At 37.9% G+C, this 20111-nt stretch overlaps 1 protein-coding gene across 1 annotated transcript in view; it reads left to right on the forward strand.

The window, feature by feature from the left end:
- The first annotated feature begins 13819 nt into the window (after nucleotides 1-13819).
- The window catches only part of DYNC1I1 (dynein cytoplasmic 1 intermediate chain 1), a 184136-nt gene continuing 177844 nt past the window's right edge, over nucleotides 13820-20111 (forward strand). Inside the window, 2 exon segments of the mRNA XM_032236979.1 lie at nucleotides 13820-13856; nucleotides 13859-13932. Coding sequence (XP_032092870.1) covers nucleotides 13820-13856; nucleotides 13859-13932 — 111 coding nt within the window.

Raw genomic sequence — 20111 nt, forward strand, 5'->3', positions numbered from 1 at the left:
GCAGGTGGCCACAAAACCATTTGCTTGTTTACTGAAGGGGCTAGCAATTTGGGCAGCACAATTTATATGGTAGGACTTTTCTGCCAACTCATAAACTGAAGCACAGTATTTTAATATAGCTGTCTATTGGTGTTGACTGTTTGCCCCAAGGCATTAATATAGATACAATGCCTCTTTAAAATGAGTAGGAAATTAACATTGCCACTTAATGATATTCCCTGGGGTGTGAAATTCAGCAAGTTCTGACAGGTTCTGGAGAAACGGTAGCGGAAATTTTGAGTAGTTCGGACCCCCAGAAATACCACCTCTGGCTGGCCCCAAAGTGGGTGGGAATGGGGATTTTGCAGTATTCTTCCCCTGCCACGTCCACCAAACCACTAAGCCATGCCCACAGAACTTGTAGTAAAATAATTTGAATTTTGCCCTCCCCCTAAAGGAATTGTAACATAGTAAGGGACTTGTACTTCCTTTCCTTGGTAAGAAAGAGTTGCCTCTATGCAAGATGAGCAGCACATAAATAAATACATCAATAAATAAACAAATAAAGTAGAAATATATTCTTATTTAGAGAACTAATGTTAATTATTGAATGGTTATCTCCTTCCCCCAGTAGATAATCATCCCAATTTAGCTTTGATTACTTTTTTTTTTACATTTAATAACAAATTTAGTTAAATGTCTATGGAAATTTTCAGTCATCCAGATCATGGTTGTTTCAAATGTGCCTTTTCAGAGCTGAAAAGCCTTTTTGGATGAAAAGCGAAACGTCTTCAAAGAAAAACCAGAAAGTCCAGTTGCTTTTTGAAAAAGCCCCTTTGAACAAATTTCCACCTTTATCAATGTGCAGCAGAGGCGAGTTCCTACTTATTCACTCTGGCAGACAGGTAACTGGAACGGTTCTATCCGCGGTGGTGCCATCTTGATTTTCTGCTCTGCACATGCGCAGAACAATCTTCATTCAAAAATGTAATTTTTATTCCTTTTTTAATGTTGTGTGCAAAACATTTAGGGTGCCGAACCAGTAGTAATGGCAGCCAGAACCCACTCCTGATGTAGAGATTGTATTAATATTTACAGAGAACCAGTTTGGTGTAATAATGAAGGCACTACGCTTGTAATCATAAAACTCTGAGTTCTATCTTAGGAAGACCCATATTATATTAAGCCAGCTGAATGACTTTGCACCAGTCATACTCTCTCTCAGCTCTAGGAAAGTGTCATTTTTGAAATCTTGTCAAGAAAACTGCAGAGACTTGTCCAGGCAGTCACCAAAAGCCATCATTGGCAGGAAAGCATAAAATTAATAAAATAGATTTGCCATTTAGCAGATTTCTCATCTCTTTTCCACCATTCAAATGATCTTTGCTATATTGCAAAAATTTAGGCTACATTCAGAATTTTTATTTCCAGAAAAGGACGATCTATACTATGAGTGCTTTTTCAAATATTGCTAAAATTTATTTTGTATATCTGAAATTCCATTATTCCTATATTTAATAATATATGTACTACAATTGGAGCCAGCAACTTGTTCATAAAGTGAAGTGGTCACTAAGTGAAACCACAACTGGGCTTATTATCTTACTTCAGCTTTTCTATGCTTTACAGACCTGCAAAGGTTATAAATGCAAGAATTGGTGTCAAAGTTGCTTTTCATTACCATCACAACTGCTTATGAATTGCTAAATGAGAAGTATCTGCAATTCACCTAATTTCATGTAATAAAGAGTTCTGGGAACCTAAAAAGCTTATAATAATTCTTTATAATTTCAGGACATCTTACAAGATTATTAGAAGGAGTCTGATTATTTTTCTCCTCATGATTGATATTGATTCTATTCCTTTTAGTAAATGTTTATAGTCATAAAAAGATTTTCCTATTTTAGTATCCTAATCTTCTTTTCAGCTTGTAGATTGGAGAGGAGAAAGTCGGGCCTTGCTCTGTCATTAGGTTTTTGGTGCTTATCCTTTGGAATATAATTTCCCCATAAATAAAACTGGCTTTTGAGCCTATTAGTTATTCATAAGATCTCATTTTATCATCAGGCATGGCGATCAGGAGGCATGGCTAAGCCTGCATACTGGTTATGTTAATTTGTGATAGAGGATACTGTTTTTATCCTGGCTGCTGTTCCTATAAGCAATCTTTGACTTACAAACACAATTGGGCCTGGAATTTTAGTCATTAAATTATACTGTCATTAAGACAATTTTCATCATGACCATACCAGATTTTACATCTAATTTTACTGCTGTTGTTAAGCAAATTACCACAATCGTTCAGTGAGGTATGAGGCTATTATGGGAATCACACAATTCTTAAGCAAATCTGGCTTCTCCAACTGAGTTTGCTTGTCAGAAGCTGGCTGGGAAGATCAGGGATTGCAATCACATGATCACAACATGTTATAACCATTTTAACGTAAGCCTGTTGCCAAGTAACTGGATTGTGATCAGGTGACTGTGGGAATGGTATGACAGTCAATAGTCTTTCTTCTACAGGCAATCCTTGATTTATAAGTATTCATTTTAGTGACAGTTCAAAGTTACAATGGCACTGAAAAAGGTGACTCACTGCTGTTTTCATACTTATTGCAGCATCCCCATGATCATGTGATCAAAATTTAGGTGCTGGGAACCAGCATGCGTTTACAATAGTTGCAGGTTCATTGATCACCATTTGTGACCTTCCCAGCTGACTTCCTCAATGGAGGGATCCGGATTCACTGAACAATCACCTGATTCACTTAACAACTACTGTGACTCACTTAACAACAATGACAAAAAGGAGGAGCCACATGGGTTGGGCAGAGTGTAGAGATGTGATATGGATTGGGAAGGTTCATGAAGGTGCATGAATGGTAAATACAAACAGAGAGTGGCTCAGGGACAAAAACTTACTCTTGCCAGTTGAAGCTGATAGGGAAGGTTGCAAATGGTCATGCTTTCCAATCTGTCATAAGTGTGAATGTGTTGCAATGCGCCCAGATTCTGACCATGTGATCTCATGGGTGCTGGGATGGCCAGACAAGACCTGTCCAAACTACCATTTATTCATCATTCTTATATAACTTAAGGACTTTTTTGGGAAAACCAAAAAAATGAACATGATTTATGTTTTTGTTTAGATAGGATGGATTATAAAAAAAGAGATACTGGGAGAAGAGAGCTGACGTCACAATGTCACGACATGCGATCTTGGTGCTCCGAAATCACAGTCGAATTTCTGCCGCTGGATGGTCCATTTGGACCTAAACCGTCCCGCAGAGACAGTGATTGAGAAGGGCACCTCCTGCTGATCTCAGAGACACCGCAAAGTCCCTGAAAGATCCAGGAATAGTCCTTTTTTTCTGGTGACAGAAACACAGCTAATGAAGCTGCTGAAGTTGGGACAGTTCTGGAACAGGAAGAAAGCGGAAAGAGAAAGTGTGTCGAATTGGTGAGGAAATTTTATTATTAGAGGAAGGAACTACCCAAGAAATTTTTTTTAAGTTAAGTTAAGATTGAAGACAGAAGACTTTAGGCGGTGAGATTGATCTGCATTAGTATGTTATCCAGTTTCTAATTTTTTTTCTTCACGGATGAACTTTTGCAGGGGCTCTCTATTTTTTAAACTCAATGGATTAATTCTTTCTTCTTTTTTCACTTTGCTTATACCTATGGATTAAATTCTCCTTTTTTTTATAATGCTTGATTTGATTGATTCGATTGTTTTTGATCTCCATTTAGGGTTTTTTTTCCCCTTTCTTAAGCTTAGAATATAAAGAAGATAAGAAGGATTATAAAGAGGGTTGTAACAACAGGAGGAAAAGCAGTTACACTGCCACTTAGAGACTGGAGGCTGGATAACATTGTTTTTTCTTCTTCCCTTTTGATCACTTGAGATTCAAGGTTCTTTCAGTTTGTTTACTGACAGTGATAGTTGGAAAAGCACAAGTTGTTTATACAGGTGCCTTTTGGAAGTTCTATCACTAGCTATTGGAGGGAAGAAACATTTTGACTTGAAATATAAATGAACCTGTTTGAAGTTTACTAAAATAGCCTTGAACCCTATAGTGGCAGTGTCTGCAAAATGAAAAAAATGGCTCAGCAGGAAAAAGAAACTGTAAGATTACAAATGATTATGCTTGAAATTCAAAATCTATAGTTGTGACAGGGAGAATTGAAAAGAGATTGGAGATATGGAATATAAAACAGAAAATCTGATGGAGAAACTGAGGATGTTTACCAAATGAAGAAAGTGGAGGACCAGAGTTCAAAAGTGGAAGAAAAAAAATGAGCAAAGAGATAAGAAAACTGGGATACTGACAACAAAGTGACCGTGGTGGTAATGGCAAGAGAGGAATATGGAAAGGGGAGATAAATTGATTGGAACTCTACCACAGACTTCAAAGCACAGAAGAAGAAAAGAGAGAAATTGATGGAGGATAAGGAGAGAAATCTTGACAGAAGCACTAGGGATAACCAAAATAAGCTGATGGAAAGAACAGATGTTGGGTTTCAAGCTTTATGAGCTACGAAAGGAATAACATGTTTCCAAGAGAAGTTTATACAAGATGTATTAAGTAAGTAACTAGAACATTAACGCTACAAATGACAAGAGATATAAGACCGTACAATTACTGGAAAGATACAGGTTGATACAATGAAAATGTATAATAAAAAATTAAGCTAAATTTAGTTTACTAGTAGTATGTATAAAATGAAGCGACAATAGTTATAGTTAAATAATGATTAATAATAATAACAATACATATAGATGTATTAGTCTGATAATATGAAATTTTATATAAACAACACATGGAGATTATGAGGGAGGTTTAAAAGTTTTATTTAGAATACGTTATAAAGATTTATTGTGATTGGATGATTTTAGGATGATTTAATGGAATGTTATCATATAATCCTATTCTAGATTTTGAATATTATATATAAAAGGATGTAAAACAATTAGAGTCAAATTAAGGTTGAGATATAATAATTGTGATATACATGAATATAGGTGAATTTAAAATATGCGATTTGATATGAAAAGCAGAACAGTTTAGGTCCAAAAGGACCGTCCAGGAACAAAGATATCGACAGCAATTCTGGAGCCCCAAGATTGCATGTCGTGTCATTGTGACGTCAAGCCACTGCATCCCTTTGCTTAATTTTTCAAGATCACCCAAATGAACCAGCTTACAGGTTATTACTGCTTACATGGTATAACAAAGGAACAATTACATTTATTAGGACCCAGAAGTAAAATCAATGCTAAGCCAAATATACAATAATAAAATCACCTTGCACATCTATATGAATACCTTAAAGTCATAGGGTAGCATAAATCCATATCAATATTCAGTACAATCAGTTTTAACAAAACTTTGATGCATGCCTGAAGTATATTATAGCAGATTTATATACTTTAATGATTTCAGTTATTATTGATCTATGCCAATCAAATAGGTGTGCTGCTATTGAATCAGCAACTGTGATGCCTACAACTTAATCTGTTGAAGGAAGCACTGAGGGGCTTGTAGGATTCTCAGCTTTTTGAGGTTTACTGTAGTTAAAATGATGTTGGGCTGGCTTTAAAAGAAGGTTTTTTTAATGTCTGAACAGTATAATGGCGTGAAGAGTTTTTATGTTTTTAGTTTACATTGCCTATAGAACAGTGTTTCTCAACCTTGGCAACTTGAAGATGTCGGACTTCAACTCCCTATAGAATGTCTGGTAGCAATATATTAAAAAAAAGAGACCAGTACATTGAATAAACACTCCAGAGTGCCTGTGGAATATGAGCTATAGGTTGCCTAAGTGAAACATTAAGCAAGTTTTCCCCATTTTTTTGGCCCCATTTGTTAAGTGAATCATGCATTTATTACATTAGTATCACGGTTTGTTCAGTGAACCTGAACTTCTCCATTGACTTTGCTTGTCAGAAGGTCACAAAAGCTGATCACATGACCCTCCGACATTGCAACTGTCATAAATACAAACTACTTGCCAGCCATCTGAATTTTGATATAGCAATAGCAATAGCAGTTAGACTTATATACCGCTTCATAGGCTTTCAGCCCTCTCTAAGCGGTTTACAGAGTCAGCATATCGCCCCCACAGTCTGGGTCCTCATTTCACCCACCTCGGAAGGATGGAAGGCTGAGTCAACCTTGAGCCGGTGAGATTAGAACAGCTGAATTGTAGATAACAGTCAGCTGAAGTGGCCTGCAGTACCGCACCCTAACCACTGTGCCACCTCGGCTCTTTATGACTGTGGGAATACTGCAATGGTCACAAAAAGTGAAAAATGGCCCATAATTCACTTTCTTCAGTGTCATAACTCTAAATGAACTGCTAAATTGAGGACTACTTCCATGTAGAACACCACCAATTACAAGATGAATCAAGGAGAATTGTGGATGATCCAAGTTGTTTGCCTTTAAATGCTGTTAAAGGTGCAACTCTTAAATCCAGAAAGCTCTTTTCTTCATGCAGACATTACGCCCATAGATCCAAGGCTGGAGGCCCCCTTTCCTACTGGCCTTTGGATAGCTGCAGACTGCGTTAGTGTAGCCTTCTATGACCTAGAATCGAAAGGTCTGGGAGGAGGCAGCAGCGCCGTCTGAGCCAGAACAGAGGTGGGAGAGAAGCAGCTGTGGCGGGGCGGAGTCTGGCCGGCGTGAGCCAGCACATTTCTAGAAGAGGCGGTCGTTGCAGCAGCTAACAGAAGCCAGCGAGCATCTTTCCCGCGGTAACAACCGGTGCCACCTAGCCTGCAGCCTCCTCCGCTCGCTTTCTAGAAACTGCCTAAAAGCAGCAAGACAGCCTACGGCAAATCCTTGCGCAAAGGTAATGCCAACCCGGCACCGGGTTGAATTTGGATCTCTGTGGGTGATGTCCTGCTCTTACTTCCTATCTCTCCTTCCTCACCCCGCCCCTTTTCTCTGTCTTACAAGCCCCGGAGAAAGATGCTGCGCTTGAATCGTCCCCCCCGCCACCCCCGACCCCGGGTTGGACTGCCTAGACATGACTGGGAGGGAAGGTGTATGCCGCAGTTAACCTAACTGCGGTTCGTGACTGTAAATCTGGACTCCCAAGATGGTTTTGAGAGCTTCAGCTGGTGGCTCGTGAATTTTTTTTTTGAATGAATTTATTACGCGCGCGCTCTCCCCCTTCCCGGTTCCCATCCCAGGAGGAGGAGAATTAGAACTGGTTGCAAAATATGAAATACATTAGGCATTAAAAGTCTGCCTCTGAAGTGGGAGTGTCTTCCCGAAGAAAATGATGTGGCATTCCCTACGTTGGTATCTGAAGCTGGTGCAGGATCTCCGGGTTTGTGGGCTGCTAGCCATTCCGCATTCCAGTTCCCATAGAGGAGACCCATAACTTACCATAGGTACTTGGGAATAGAAGGAAATAAAATACTACTCTGTAGAGCAGTTCTTCCCATCTCTGCAGCTTTAAGATGTGCGGACTTCAATTCCCACAATTCCCCAGTCGCCAGTTGAAGTATGCACATCTTAAAGTTGCTAAGATAAAGAAACATCATTTGTAGAGAAGGATTTGGTTTATTCTAACAGAAAGAGAATAATCCAAATAGGAAAAAGGGTAACTTATTGAGTAATCAAAAGATATCACTTTGTTTGGGATGTTTGTCTTTATTTACATATTTGTTTTTGCAAGTGTTTCTGGATTGCCTAGTACTGCAACACCTGGTGGTTTAACAACAAATAAGAAATAAATATGGCCTCCCAGTCACCCAAATATTTCCATAGCAACGAGTCTCCAATTGTCTTTCTTTTTTTAAAATGGTTGTCTTTTTCTATCTTATAGAAGACCAAAGAGGAAGTGCTAGGCACATCTCCAGAGCAAGGTTTTCTTACGGTCTCGGCCCCTTATAAGCTTTTCTTCTTGCAAGGATGGGCTCCCAGGTGTTCCCTTTTGTGCATATATAAAGCAATTTGTAAAATAAAAGAAACCTTTTGCTTTTGTTGCCCTGCACCTCAACTACTGTCATAGTTCTAGTAGTGAGCATAGTGAAAGGTTCCTAGTAGGATTATGGGGATTAAATATCAACCCATTGGTAGAATATCAACTGAGAAACTATTCATTAAGATATAAGTTCTATAAAATAACAAAACATTCAGCCGCTTTCGTAGCTTTTTGCTTGCATGAGTAGAAGCAAGAAATTCACATTTACTTAGTAGCACTTACTTCAAGGTAAATGGTACATATTTACTTTATTATATTAATTGACATTTGCATATATGAGCTAAGGAGACTAAATATGTTAACCGTTTTCCTATGAAATGTTTCTGAAAATATTGAATAATGTATGTTATCTGAATTAAAGCTTTATAATTGTTTCACTTGTTCATTATGATGCCTTTTTAAATTTAAGGCAAATGACGGGGGTCCTTTGGAGTATTGGCATGTCATCTAGTAAGATCCTTTATTCCTTCTGTTTTTTAAAATTTGTGATAAAGGTTAAGGAAAGACTGTCATCTGGAGATTTGGCAGATCATTTTCTGTTGCTGTACATCATCAGGCTAGAGGTAATGGTTGGAACTACTCAGCTAGATTTCAGCTAAATATTAGAATACGGATTAAAAGCTGTGTGAAAGTGAAGCTGAGGCCCTAGAGATACATTTGCTTTTCATTATCCGAAAGTATTAAGCAGGCAACCATTCTACTAGACATGTTGCATTTGCAAGTTGCCTGCATCAAGGCAGACATTGTTCTAGATTATTTTTAGGATCCCTTCCAAATATTAAAAACTCAGTGATTCTGCAAAAAAAGTAACCAGATACATTTTTAAAATGCTTGCCAATTTGATTCTTATGTGCAAATACTAGGGTATTAAGGCCTACTAAACAATATCTCAAGCTACCTCTCAGTTGGATATGTTACTCATACTATGTCTGCACATTTTTTTCTACAATGCATGAATCAGCCTCCTGGATATAGCACTTTCTAGAAGAGCTGGGATTCTAATCCTCAGAATCTGCAGCCCATGTTCAATAAAACAGGTTTTAGAAATGCCTACAAAAGAGAGGCTTTCCCTTCTCATATTAACATTTGCAGGATCTTTTTCTGTGCCCTCATTAATAAACACTCTTTCAGTGGTGAGGAAGCCTATTTAATTTTTTCTGTATTGGGAAGGCATAGAATAATATATGTATTCCATCACAGCTAAGATCACTTAGATTTGCCAAGTTACCTGTAAATACCAGATTTTTTTTGGGGGGGGGGGGATGTTAGAGAAATGTTAAATCAACCTTTTTGCAACTTTTATATTTCTATCACTCTATTAAAAAAAGTCTCTCAATGAAAGGATGCTCAATGCAATTCACAAATATTCCCGTGGGGGGGGGGGAACGTGGGACGGGATAAACTTTGAAAAGATTCACCTTTTAATACTATATTATCTAAAATTTTAGAAACACTAGAACATTTATATTTATAAATTATCTATTCTAATAATTTGCTTATATCTATAACCTTTTCAAATGGTAATTATAAAATTACATTGTTTTTCTAATTTTATAAAAAAGATATTTAAAAAGGGTGGTATTATTTTGCTTGGGGGAAAATGCTTAGTTATTTCCGTTCCCCTTTCTGTCTATGGAGGAAAAGCAGATGACTTTACTAATGACAGAAAAAAATGCAGTGTCTGGATAATTGTGCATAGAAGTTTGTGTAAGTGCTTTGAATGTGCATTCCAGGCAAGCTTTTATGTTGATCACTTTTTGCTTCCGTTTTGAAAAATCAGCTAATTTTTGGCATATTCTTTCGAGTACCTACATGAAAAAGCTAACTGTTGGATTGGCAAAGTCCAAATAGAAGTAAAAAAAAAAAAAGGATTGCAATAATCTATTATTGAAGTTTGATTTTGGTTATTATTCTTTATAGCTTAGTTGTTCAAGTGTGAGAGAGTTACTTAAATAGTCGAAATGGTCCCATCCCCGTGACCTGTCAAAACCGCGCTCAACTAAGCCGCGCCCGATTAAACCGTGTCGCTGACGTCATCAACAGGGCGACAACAGCCAGCGCGGAGAAAGAAGGGCGCTTTAAATAGCGCTTTGCAAGCAAGCTGATTCAACTTAAGGTAAGGGTTAGTTTTAGGGTTAGGTTTAGGATTAGGATTAGGTTAAGGGTTAGGGTTAGGTTTAGGGTTGGGTTAGGGTTAGGGTTAGGTAAGGGTTAGGATTAGGTTTAGGGTTAGGTTAAGGGTTAGGTTTAGGGTTAGGTTTAGGGTTAGGGTTAGGTTTAGGATTAGGTTTAGGGGGGTTAGGTTTAGGTTAGGGGTTAATTTTAGGTTTAGGGTTTACAGCGTGCTTCTGTCTCCGCGCTGTTGTCGCCCTGTTGATGACGTCAGCTACGCAGTTTAGTCGGACGCGGTTTAGTCGAGCGCTGTTTTGTGGTGGAACCCCCCATCCCTACCCCATCAGCCTGAATAGGTCTGATTTTGTGAAAAGTTAATTATATACATAGGGGACACGTCTGTACTGGAATGTTTTATTGTAGGCCCAATGTGTCTTCTTTTATAAGAGATGAGTGAAAGCTGAGACCTCAAGAGTACTTATATGACTTCATATTCCTTTTATGTACCCTCTAGAGCAGGGGTGTCAAACTGACGGCCTGGCAGGCTGAATGCATCACGTACAGACCACGCCTTACCCTACCTGTGCGAATGGGAAAAAAGAACGTTGTGAAATGTCATGTGACAGCAACATGATGTTGCATATTTGACACCCATGCTCTAGAGCTTCCTCCTATGACATTTGCCAAAAACGGATGAAGAGTTTTCCCATTAGAGATGGGGAATGCACAAGAACTGTGTTATAAACTCAAAAATAAAAACCCAATTCATTTTATCCCAATGTTAGGGGAAAGGCAAGCTTGAGTGAGACAAAAACCCTATTCATTTTGCAGTGTAGAACTGAACTTCTCAGTCCTAGAAACCTTAGAAACCAAAGAACTGAGTATAGTATTCTCATTATAATGTCAGCATCTTTATTATAGTAGTATTTTTCTGGTCACTTAAAGATCAGAAAATATATCCAACATCTTCAAGATTTGTTGTATTTTATTTTATGTCATTTATATGCCTTCCAAATAAGTTCCACTGTATGATAACATTTAAAATTCATAAAAACCATAAATTATGAAAGCACAACAATTAAAATGTAACATCTAAATTAACAACAAATGAATTAGATCAGAGTTCCCCAACCTTTCTGGCTTTGTGGACCGGTGCGGGGGGAGGGAGAGAGGGGTTGGTTTTGCATGAGTAAGGGGCAATCATGTACGTGCATGCACCTCCATTTGTGCAAGTGGTGGCATGGGGCACTCCATGGCTAGGGGTAAGGGATCCCTGAGTTACATCATTTCTAAAGAGATGACTGTGTATTCTTTGGGGAAAAGAGAGGTATAACAATAAAATGTGTATATAGTAGTAACAGGAGAAGATACACGTGTGACTACTCTTTGTTCTCATACTAGTAAATTAGTAGATTTCTTTGTTTATAAATAATAGAAAAACATGGAAGTAAGTAGAATAAAGGTGGTCCTTGACTTATGATCACAAACTGAGCCCCAAATTTTTGCTAAATGAGACATTTGTTATGTGAATTTTACACGTTATGACCTTTTTGACATAGTTGTTAAGTGAATCACTGCAGTTGTTAAATTAGTAACAAAGCTGTTAAGTGAATCTGACTTCCCCATTGACTTTGCTCGTCAGACGGTTACAAAAGGTGATCACAAGACCCCAGGACACTGCAACCATCATAACCATGGGCCAGTTGCCAAGCACCTGAATTTTAACCATGTGACCATGGGGATACTTCAATAGTTGTAAGTGTGAAAAAAGTCATAAGTCACTTTTCTCAGTGCTGTTGTAACTTTGAACAGTCACTAAATGAACTGTGGTAAGCTGAAGACTATTTATATAACATAGCCTAAACAGCCAATACAATCATAGTTTCATAGAGGGATCTTGCTGGTCTTTTAGTTCAATCTTCCGCCAAGTGCAGAATTCTCAGATTATTTGTACAAATAATTATCTAATTCTTGAAAACTTCCAGTGATGAAGCAAATACCACTTCAGTAGGCAGGCTGCTTCATTGCAGCCTGTCTACTGACTTCATTGCTTCATTACTTTTACAGTCATTCATTTATTTTAGATTTGGCTCTTACTGTAAAGCTTCTACCTACTGGTTTTTATTTTACTTTTGGGTGCTTTGGGTTCCATTAATAAAGCATGACAATTGCACAATAAAAACCTAGTGTAAAAGTACTCAGGGTCACAAGAGGGAAAAGGGATCCTCCATTATCACTGTACCCTTTTTTAATATGTTATACCAACTCCCTCAATTCTAGAAATTAGAAGTTCTTTACTAAATCCTCTTGGAGTTGTTAGATAATAGCCTTTGGCAGCTTGTGCATTGATTGCTTCAAATCTCTGTTCATGTATTTGAACAATGCTGAAGAGTGTAAAAGTAAGCATAATTAATGCTTTCCTTGGGCTCTGTGTGCTCTGATGGAATCTTTGCCTCAGCTGTGCTGGACATAAATCAATACTAATGCTGTTACTTGTTAGAAGTCCTAAAACTATATTTCTTTTTAGCCTCTCCCTGTCCTGAATCTTGTCTCCCCCCTCCCTGCAATTAATAGTTACGTACGTGATTGTGACAGTACAGTAATCCCAAATAAACCTAATGGATTGTTTTTTTAAACTCAGAATATAACCAAGTGGGAATTACGTTACAAATTGGGGGGGAGGAGAGAAGTTAGTCAGAAACACAATTCTTCATAGCTCAAGTAATACTTATTGCCTATATAGTTACAGGTAAACCATACGTGGAGGAATATGAAGAAAATCTATGTAGTCACTCTGAATCGATACTGATTCAGTGGCACATAATCAGTCAATTAATTCACCAATCTATCAAGAGAAAGCAATGTGTGTTGAGACGAATTATGTTTCAGAAGCTAGCTTCTATTAGTTGTTCATAATTAGAAAATTGCACTCACATTTATACTCATGCCAATCTAAATTGAGGTTCTGAGATTAATATGCAGATTGGAGATTGGTTATTCTCAGAATATACCTGCCTGTGAATTTTGCAGGTCTAAGTTTAGAAATTGTACATATGGATCATGGAGAGCAACAGCTGATACTAGAAAATTATTCCCTTTATGATGTTTCAAATTGTTTATTTCCCATTTGCTATGTGTAAATAATTGAATGATACTACTTCAATTAATAGTACTCATGAATAATAACAACAATGGATAATCCTTTAACCTTTGGGAATCAATATGATCAGTTTCAGAACCTGGATTAAATAGAAAGTAAGCAAATTGTATTTGTAAGACAGAGCTGAGCAATTTTTGGGACACTATGAACTACATTCAATCTCCTCAATTTCTAGAGATGTTCTTGCAAACCTTTTGCAAACCACTGGCCAAGCCAGGTGTAATCCTCAAGGTAGGAAAGGTTATACACCCCTGTCATAGCTGTTCAAGAAATTGTTTTTAGATTTACAGGGGCTAGGCAGTATTTAAATACGGGGTGCTGAAAAAAAAATCAAATTGTCTTTTTAAAATCAAATGTTTTAATAATGCATTTACTCGATTGGATATTTGCTTACCATTGCACAATATAATAGGCTATTATCAAGGAATTCTTTCAATCATATCATAACTCTTCCCTCTTTCCCCTTTTCCTACTCTATATGCCTATACATATTTTGAGGTAAAAAAAATACTTTTTTGTTGGTTCCCAACACTGATATCTTCTGTTTTACTCCCTAACCAGTGAACCATCATGTCAGATAAGAGTGACTTAAAAGCAGAGCTGGAACGTAAAAACAGAGATTAGCTCAAATAAGAGAGGAGAAAAAAAGGAAAGAAGAAGAAAGGAAGAAGAAAGAGGTAAATGTATGTGATCTAATAGGTTAAGGTATTGTTCCTACTTTTTACTTATGTCTATTTTGGATTAATATTTTTTCATCATAGAGAAATAGAAAAGAAATACAATCTGGTACAATGTCAGTCTTGTCATCTCTGATGCTTTCGATCCATCTTATATGTTGAGCTCTCCTGAACTTTGATAAGCATATTTATTTCTTTTTAGTCCGTAACTTGTATCCATGCCCAAAGTATGTAGATTTTTGTTTGCTGTGAATTGCTACAAGGAGCTAGTGTACGGGTGGAAGTAACAAAGCAGGACTCAAAATGATTATGCAAATATTAAGCAGATGTCTCCCATTGTCAAGATCAGAAGTATAGGATCAAATTTCTGTTTGCTTGAAAAGGTGAGAGAAAAAGACTATTTATCTACAACAGGGCTGTTAAATTCCCGTCCTGTGGGCCAGATGTGTCATGCGCTGGCTAAGCACATGCCCGGTTTGGTGAAGGGGAATTTATTATTTATTTATTTGTTGTTTTTGTTTTTTGTCAAACATGTACAAGATAACAAGTATAGGTATGAACATAAACATGAACAAAGGAAATAAATGCAAATAAATGGGGACAGTAAGAAGGGACTGTAGGCACGTTGGGTGGCTTATGCATGCTCCCTTTATGGATCTCTAAGAATGGGGTGAGGTCCATGGTGGACAGTTTGAGATTGAAGCTGTGACAATGGAGTCAGAGCATTCCAAGCGTTGCCACTCTGTTGCTGAAATTGTATTTCTGCAATCGAGTTTGAAGCGGTTTACCTTGAGTTTGTATTGATTATTTGCCCGTGTATTATTGTGGTTGAAGCTGAAGAAGTCATTGACAGGCAAGACATTGTAGCAGACAATTTTATGTACTATGCTTAGATCGTACCCAGACAGTGCAGTTCCAAGATTGTCCAAGCCCAAAATTTCAAGCCTGGTAACATAGTGAATTCTATCGTGGGTAGAGGAGTGGAGTACTCTTCTTGTGAAATACCTCTGAATCCACTTAATCATGTTAATGTCTGATATACAGTGTGGGTTCCAGGTAGATGAGCTGTAAAATATACCTATACGTCACGTGATGTCACCATGACGAGGTGAGTTTGACACCATGATCTATAATATAGGCATGATGTTGGTCATTTGACATAAAATGATCTGTATATATTTGGCTTCTATCTTGCCTGTCTGAAGCAAGTGATCTTAGTTGTGAACTTTCCTCTAAGTAAGGTTAAGAGTTTTGATATATCACGTTGCCTAGTATGAACCTTAACAATGGCAAGTTTTAATTTAGTTGGGAACCTATTGATTGTTCTTTCATAACTTAAACTTTTAATTTGCAGACCTATAATTCAGAATGTTTAGCTTATTTTTATTGCTTTGCAGATCTATAATTTAGACATCTCTAGCTTTTCTATTTTTTTCTTTTTGTGTCCTGATAAGCTGGCATTCATTATAATTGGTGTATAAGTACAAAAAGCTGTTGATAATTTCAAATAGTTGTGGCTTGAATGGAATTGTTTATTTGTGAAAACATAATTTGTGATCACCTTATGGCTGCTGCAATATTAGGGGTGTTGCAATATTTTCATGGAGGGCTTATTTTCAGGGGAGGGTTTATTTTAGCACATGCACTCAAAGGTCCGATTGGGCTTATATCCGGGGAGGTCTTATTTTTTGGAAAAACAGGGTATCACATCCATCCATCCATCCATCCATCCATCCATCCATCCATCCATCCATCCATCCATCCATCCATCCATCTATCTATCTATCTATCTATCTATCTATCTATCTATCGTTCTACCAAAACATAAAGAAAATTCAATTGCAATCTGTATCTCCCTCTCTCATTTTATGGCTGGCTAGTTTGGTTGCTAAGGTAGCAAATTTGCATTTACTGTTCTTCAGCAAAATAAATGATAATTATTGTTGCATTGTTGCTTCCTTGTTTAGAATACTGTCTTATTCTTTTAACATGACATATTATTTGATATATCCTGAGAATGTGCATGGGGATTTTTAATTAAGTAATTTATGCTCCTCCCTTTTTAATTCAATCATAGCATAAAATAGAGATAAGAATTGACAGTGAAATTCATTTAATACAAAATCAGGGAAGCATTAAATGATGCCATTTCCCTTTTTGTCAACAATAGTTGCAGTAAAAAATACCTGTTATCCTTTGGATATTATAAGGGAATTAATTATAGATACTGTATATACTCGAGTATAAGCCTAGTTTTTCAGCCCACTTTTTGGGCTGAAAAACGCCGCCTCGGCTTATACTCGAGTCAGTGAAAAATTTGCCCGAAATGGAGGAGGAAAAGGGGCGGGGCCATGCCGCTGGGTGACACTCGTGAATGGCCCAGTGCCCCTGTGAGTTTCCCCTCCCTCTGTGTCAGTTTGCCGCGCAGCGCGCACCGCACCATCCCCCCTCCTCACGTTCTAATGTAATGCAGGGCTGTCTTACGATTCCCCTTCCTCCCCCTCCTGCCGCTCTGCAACGATGTCCCACCTCCTCCTTGTTATGGCAAGCAGCCACATAGCGATGTCCCACCTCCTCTGGTACAGTGATCCAATGATAGGAATCACTGTGCCGTGTGTCATAGGAGGCGGGACATCGCTCCCGCGGCTGCACGGGACATCATCATCACAGCGGGACATCAGCATCATGAGGTGAGTGAAGTATTTCATTGAATACACCGCTAGTTTACTGTTTTTCTTTGAAATAAATATTCAAAAACATTATTGGTATCTATTTTTATTTTTGAAATTTACCGGTAGCTGCTGCATTTCCCACCCTAGGCTTATACTCGAGTCAATAACTTTTCCAGTTTTTTGTGGTAAAATTAGGTGCCTCGGCTTATATTCGGGTCGGCCTATACTCGAGTATATACGGTATATTTTACAATTCCCTAAATATTTGAATGACTTATATTTTGGAAAATACAGAATAGCATTTTCAAGATCCAGATTAAATGCGTTGTTATCAGATATGCTATATGGTAGATTTCAAAATGCTTTCTCTTAAAGACTTTGTACCTGTAATGGTTGTGATCTTCTTAATTTCAAATGTTTTATTCATTTTCAATTTTGTACATTCACTTATATACTGAATATTTGCAATAATAATAATATAAAAAATAAAACAAACCTAAACACAACTCATCATCCAACATATAAAACCAACCTGTCGCTTTCATCCTCCATACACCCCTTCTTCTCCCCCTCCAACTTTCCTTTCTCCCTCCAACAATCACCCCTCCTACTTCCCTTTCCCCTCCTATCTTCCTTTCTCGCCTTCCTCACCCTCCTTCCCCTCTCATCCACCTTACATTCCCCTCTTCCTCCCTCCTTACTTCTCCCTCTTCTTTTCCTCTACTTCTCACTTTGGTGCATTTCTCTATTCATTAATCTATGCAGTTACTAAAAATTGCGTTAAAAAGAAAAGAGAAGAAGAAAAAAGAAAAGAAAGAAAAAAAGAGAAAAATAAAAAGAAAAGATAAGGAACAACAGTATACAAGTGTATTCTTCTTATTCTATATATTGAGACTATATCTCCACCCACCCACCCACCCCCAATGAACCCCCCTCCCTAATCCCCTCCGACTTCCAGGTCCACACCCGGCACAGTTCACTACCATTCACCTTCTAGAATATCTTATAGTCAAATAGATTACAAATAATAATGAAATAAAATAAAAAGAACACTCCGGAAAAAAAAAGAAAAAAGAAAAAAGAAGAAAATAAAATCTTTTTGCATTATGCTCAGCCTCCCATCATTATTAAAATTTAAACAGTATAGATCATTCCATTTATATTTTATCTTCGTCCCTTGCTTCTTTGATATTTACCCCCATCTTCCTGTAGACTCTCCAATAGCCTTTCTTAACCTTATATTCAGATAATAGTTTATACAAAAATCAATTTACCTTCTAATACAGAGCAGTCTAATCATACTTTCGCTACTCTTCTTCCTACCCCTCGCTTCTCATCTCCATTCCTCCCAAGCCAAAATTCCATAAGATTAGGATCTCTCTCTTCACTTTAAAATCCTGAGCTTTTTATGTTAGACTTCAAGCATGTAAATCCGTAAAATGTGTGCCCAAAATCCATACCACTTCATTCAGTCCCAAGATCCCTCCATCAATATCCCGCTCCACCTTCCCTTCTCCCCCACTCCTCCCGACTCCATTCATCCCAAACCGCAATTCAAATAAATCTTGGTCTCCACTTTCCTCACACCAGAAAACAATTCATGCGCAGTTTGGATTAAAATTCAAATAAGTCTTATAAAGATCCCATACAATATCTGTCCAAAATAAGCGATGCTTCTTTCCGTTCCTCATCGATATACAGCTTTACCATTTCATACCAAACAAGAATCCTAAATTTTAATCAGTCTAAGAGTTTAAAAGTATTTTAAAGACATCGCTGGATCTTTATTCTTTACTCTTCTGCCCTTCCGGAAAGAGAAGGCAACCCTCTGCCTTATAGCCACGTGTCCCGCTGCTTTGAAGATATGGCTAAATCCTCAGTTTCCGCTCTTCTGCCTCTCCGGTAGGGGGAGAACAACTCCTCCGTCTTGTAACCAAGTGAATTGCTGCTTGTCTTTCCTTCACCTTGTCTTTCCGCATTTCCGAGTGAGTCAGGAAGTCCCGCCTTCAGAGTTTTATAGTAAAAGTCCCGAGCTTCCGAAACAGAATTGAGACGAAATCTTTGATTCTCGAATGTAACTGTGATTCCAACTGGAGCTTCCCATTTATACTGTATTTGGTGGTTTCTAAGCTCTTTGGTTAAAAAAGTATAATCTCTCCTTGCTTGCAGCATCTGGAGTGGTATTTCTTTAAAGACAAACAAATCCTGCCCATCGATTCGCAGCCTGTTGTTGTAAAACTTTTGGATGATCGCATTTCTGGATTCTCTTGTGAAGAAATATATAATTATGTCTCTTGGAAGCTGTCGCTGTTCTGCTACACACGAATTCTGGCGATAGATTTTTTCGAATATTCCAATCAAAATTGAATCTCGGACTTCCCACCGCTTGACTGAAAGCTTCTACAAACGTCTGTTTCAAGTTCTCTCCTTTCTTTTCGGGCAGTCCTCTGACTCTTATTGCCAAACGCCTTTCTGTTGTAATTTATCATTATAAGTTGTGTTTGAGTATCTCTAATCTCTTGTTGTAATGCTTGAATGTTGGAAGTCAAATTAAAATTAGCCTCCTCCAAAGTTTCCAGTTTAGTCTCCATTTCTTCGGTATAATCTGTCAAAGTAGACATAGCTTCAAACATATCCATCTTTATTTGGGCAATCTTGGTCTCTATTTTGTCGCATAAGTCCAGCACAAATTCTTTGATTTCTTGTTTAAAGTCATTGAGTATTTGAAAAAGAAGCTCCTGTGTTAAGGAATCTCCAGTAGGGGGTGTGGGAGGCAAGGGCAGCGATTTTATAACAAGTTCTTTAAGCACATGCGAAGGGGAGCGTTTTGCCTGCTTAGACCTGGGAGCCATTATAGATAAAAGCTGAGAATAAACAGATAAACAGTATCTTCACCTGCTCAGTTCTCAATAAGTTATTTGTAGATTTTGCTTGTTAATGAGGAGCAGCCTCCGGGAAGATAGAGCCAGTTAATTACGTCATCTATAATCACCAACACAGTAAAAACGCCATTTTGTAGCACGATTGAACAAAGAAGCCTCAAAGGAAAAGAGGCTGGTGTTTAAGATAGTTATAAAAAAAGGAACATCTCAGGAGTGGAACCCGCTCGTGTAGTCTTAAGTAGCTTTAAGCAGCTTATCATTGTCCTGAGGGGGGGGGATCACCTGTCTAGGGCTGCAAAAAAAAAAAGCAGCTGAGAAGAACTGGCTGGAGATAAGAGCTCAGTTACGCTGGATCTTTTCTCCGTTCGCAGCCCCCCAAAAAAGAAAAGGGGCTGTGAACTACGAATAAATCCTAGCACCTGAGCTTCTGCCTGCCCCTTTCTGCCAAAAAGGGGTGATATCTATTGATCTTAATTAGATATACAGACCAGAACTCTGAGAGGAGCTCCGTTGAGCTCCTTCGGTGACAGGCTCCGCCCCCAGAAGCCTAATGGTTGTGATCTTGAAATGGTGGGCATTTTATTATAGTGTGAATTTTATAAGAATTTTATGTGGGGAAGTTAAATCAAGA

This window comes from Thamnophis elegans, chromosome Z, assembly GCF_009769535.1.
Source record: "Thamnophis elegans isolate rThaEle1 chromosome Z, rThaEle1.pri, whole genome shotgun sequence".
In the NCBI taxonomy this organism is placed as follows: Eukaryota; Metazoa; Chordata; class Lepidosauria; order Squamata; family Colubridae; genus Thamnophis; species Thamnophis elegans.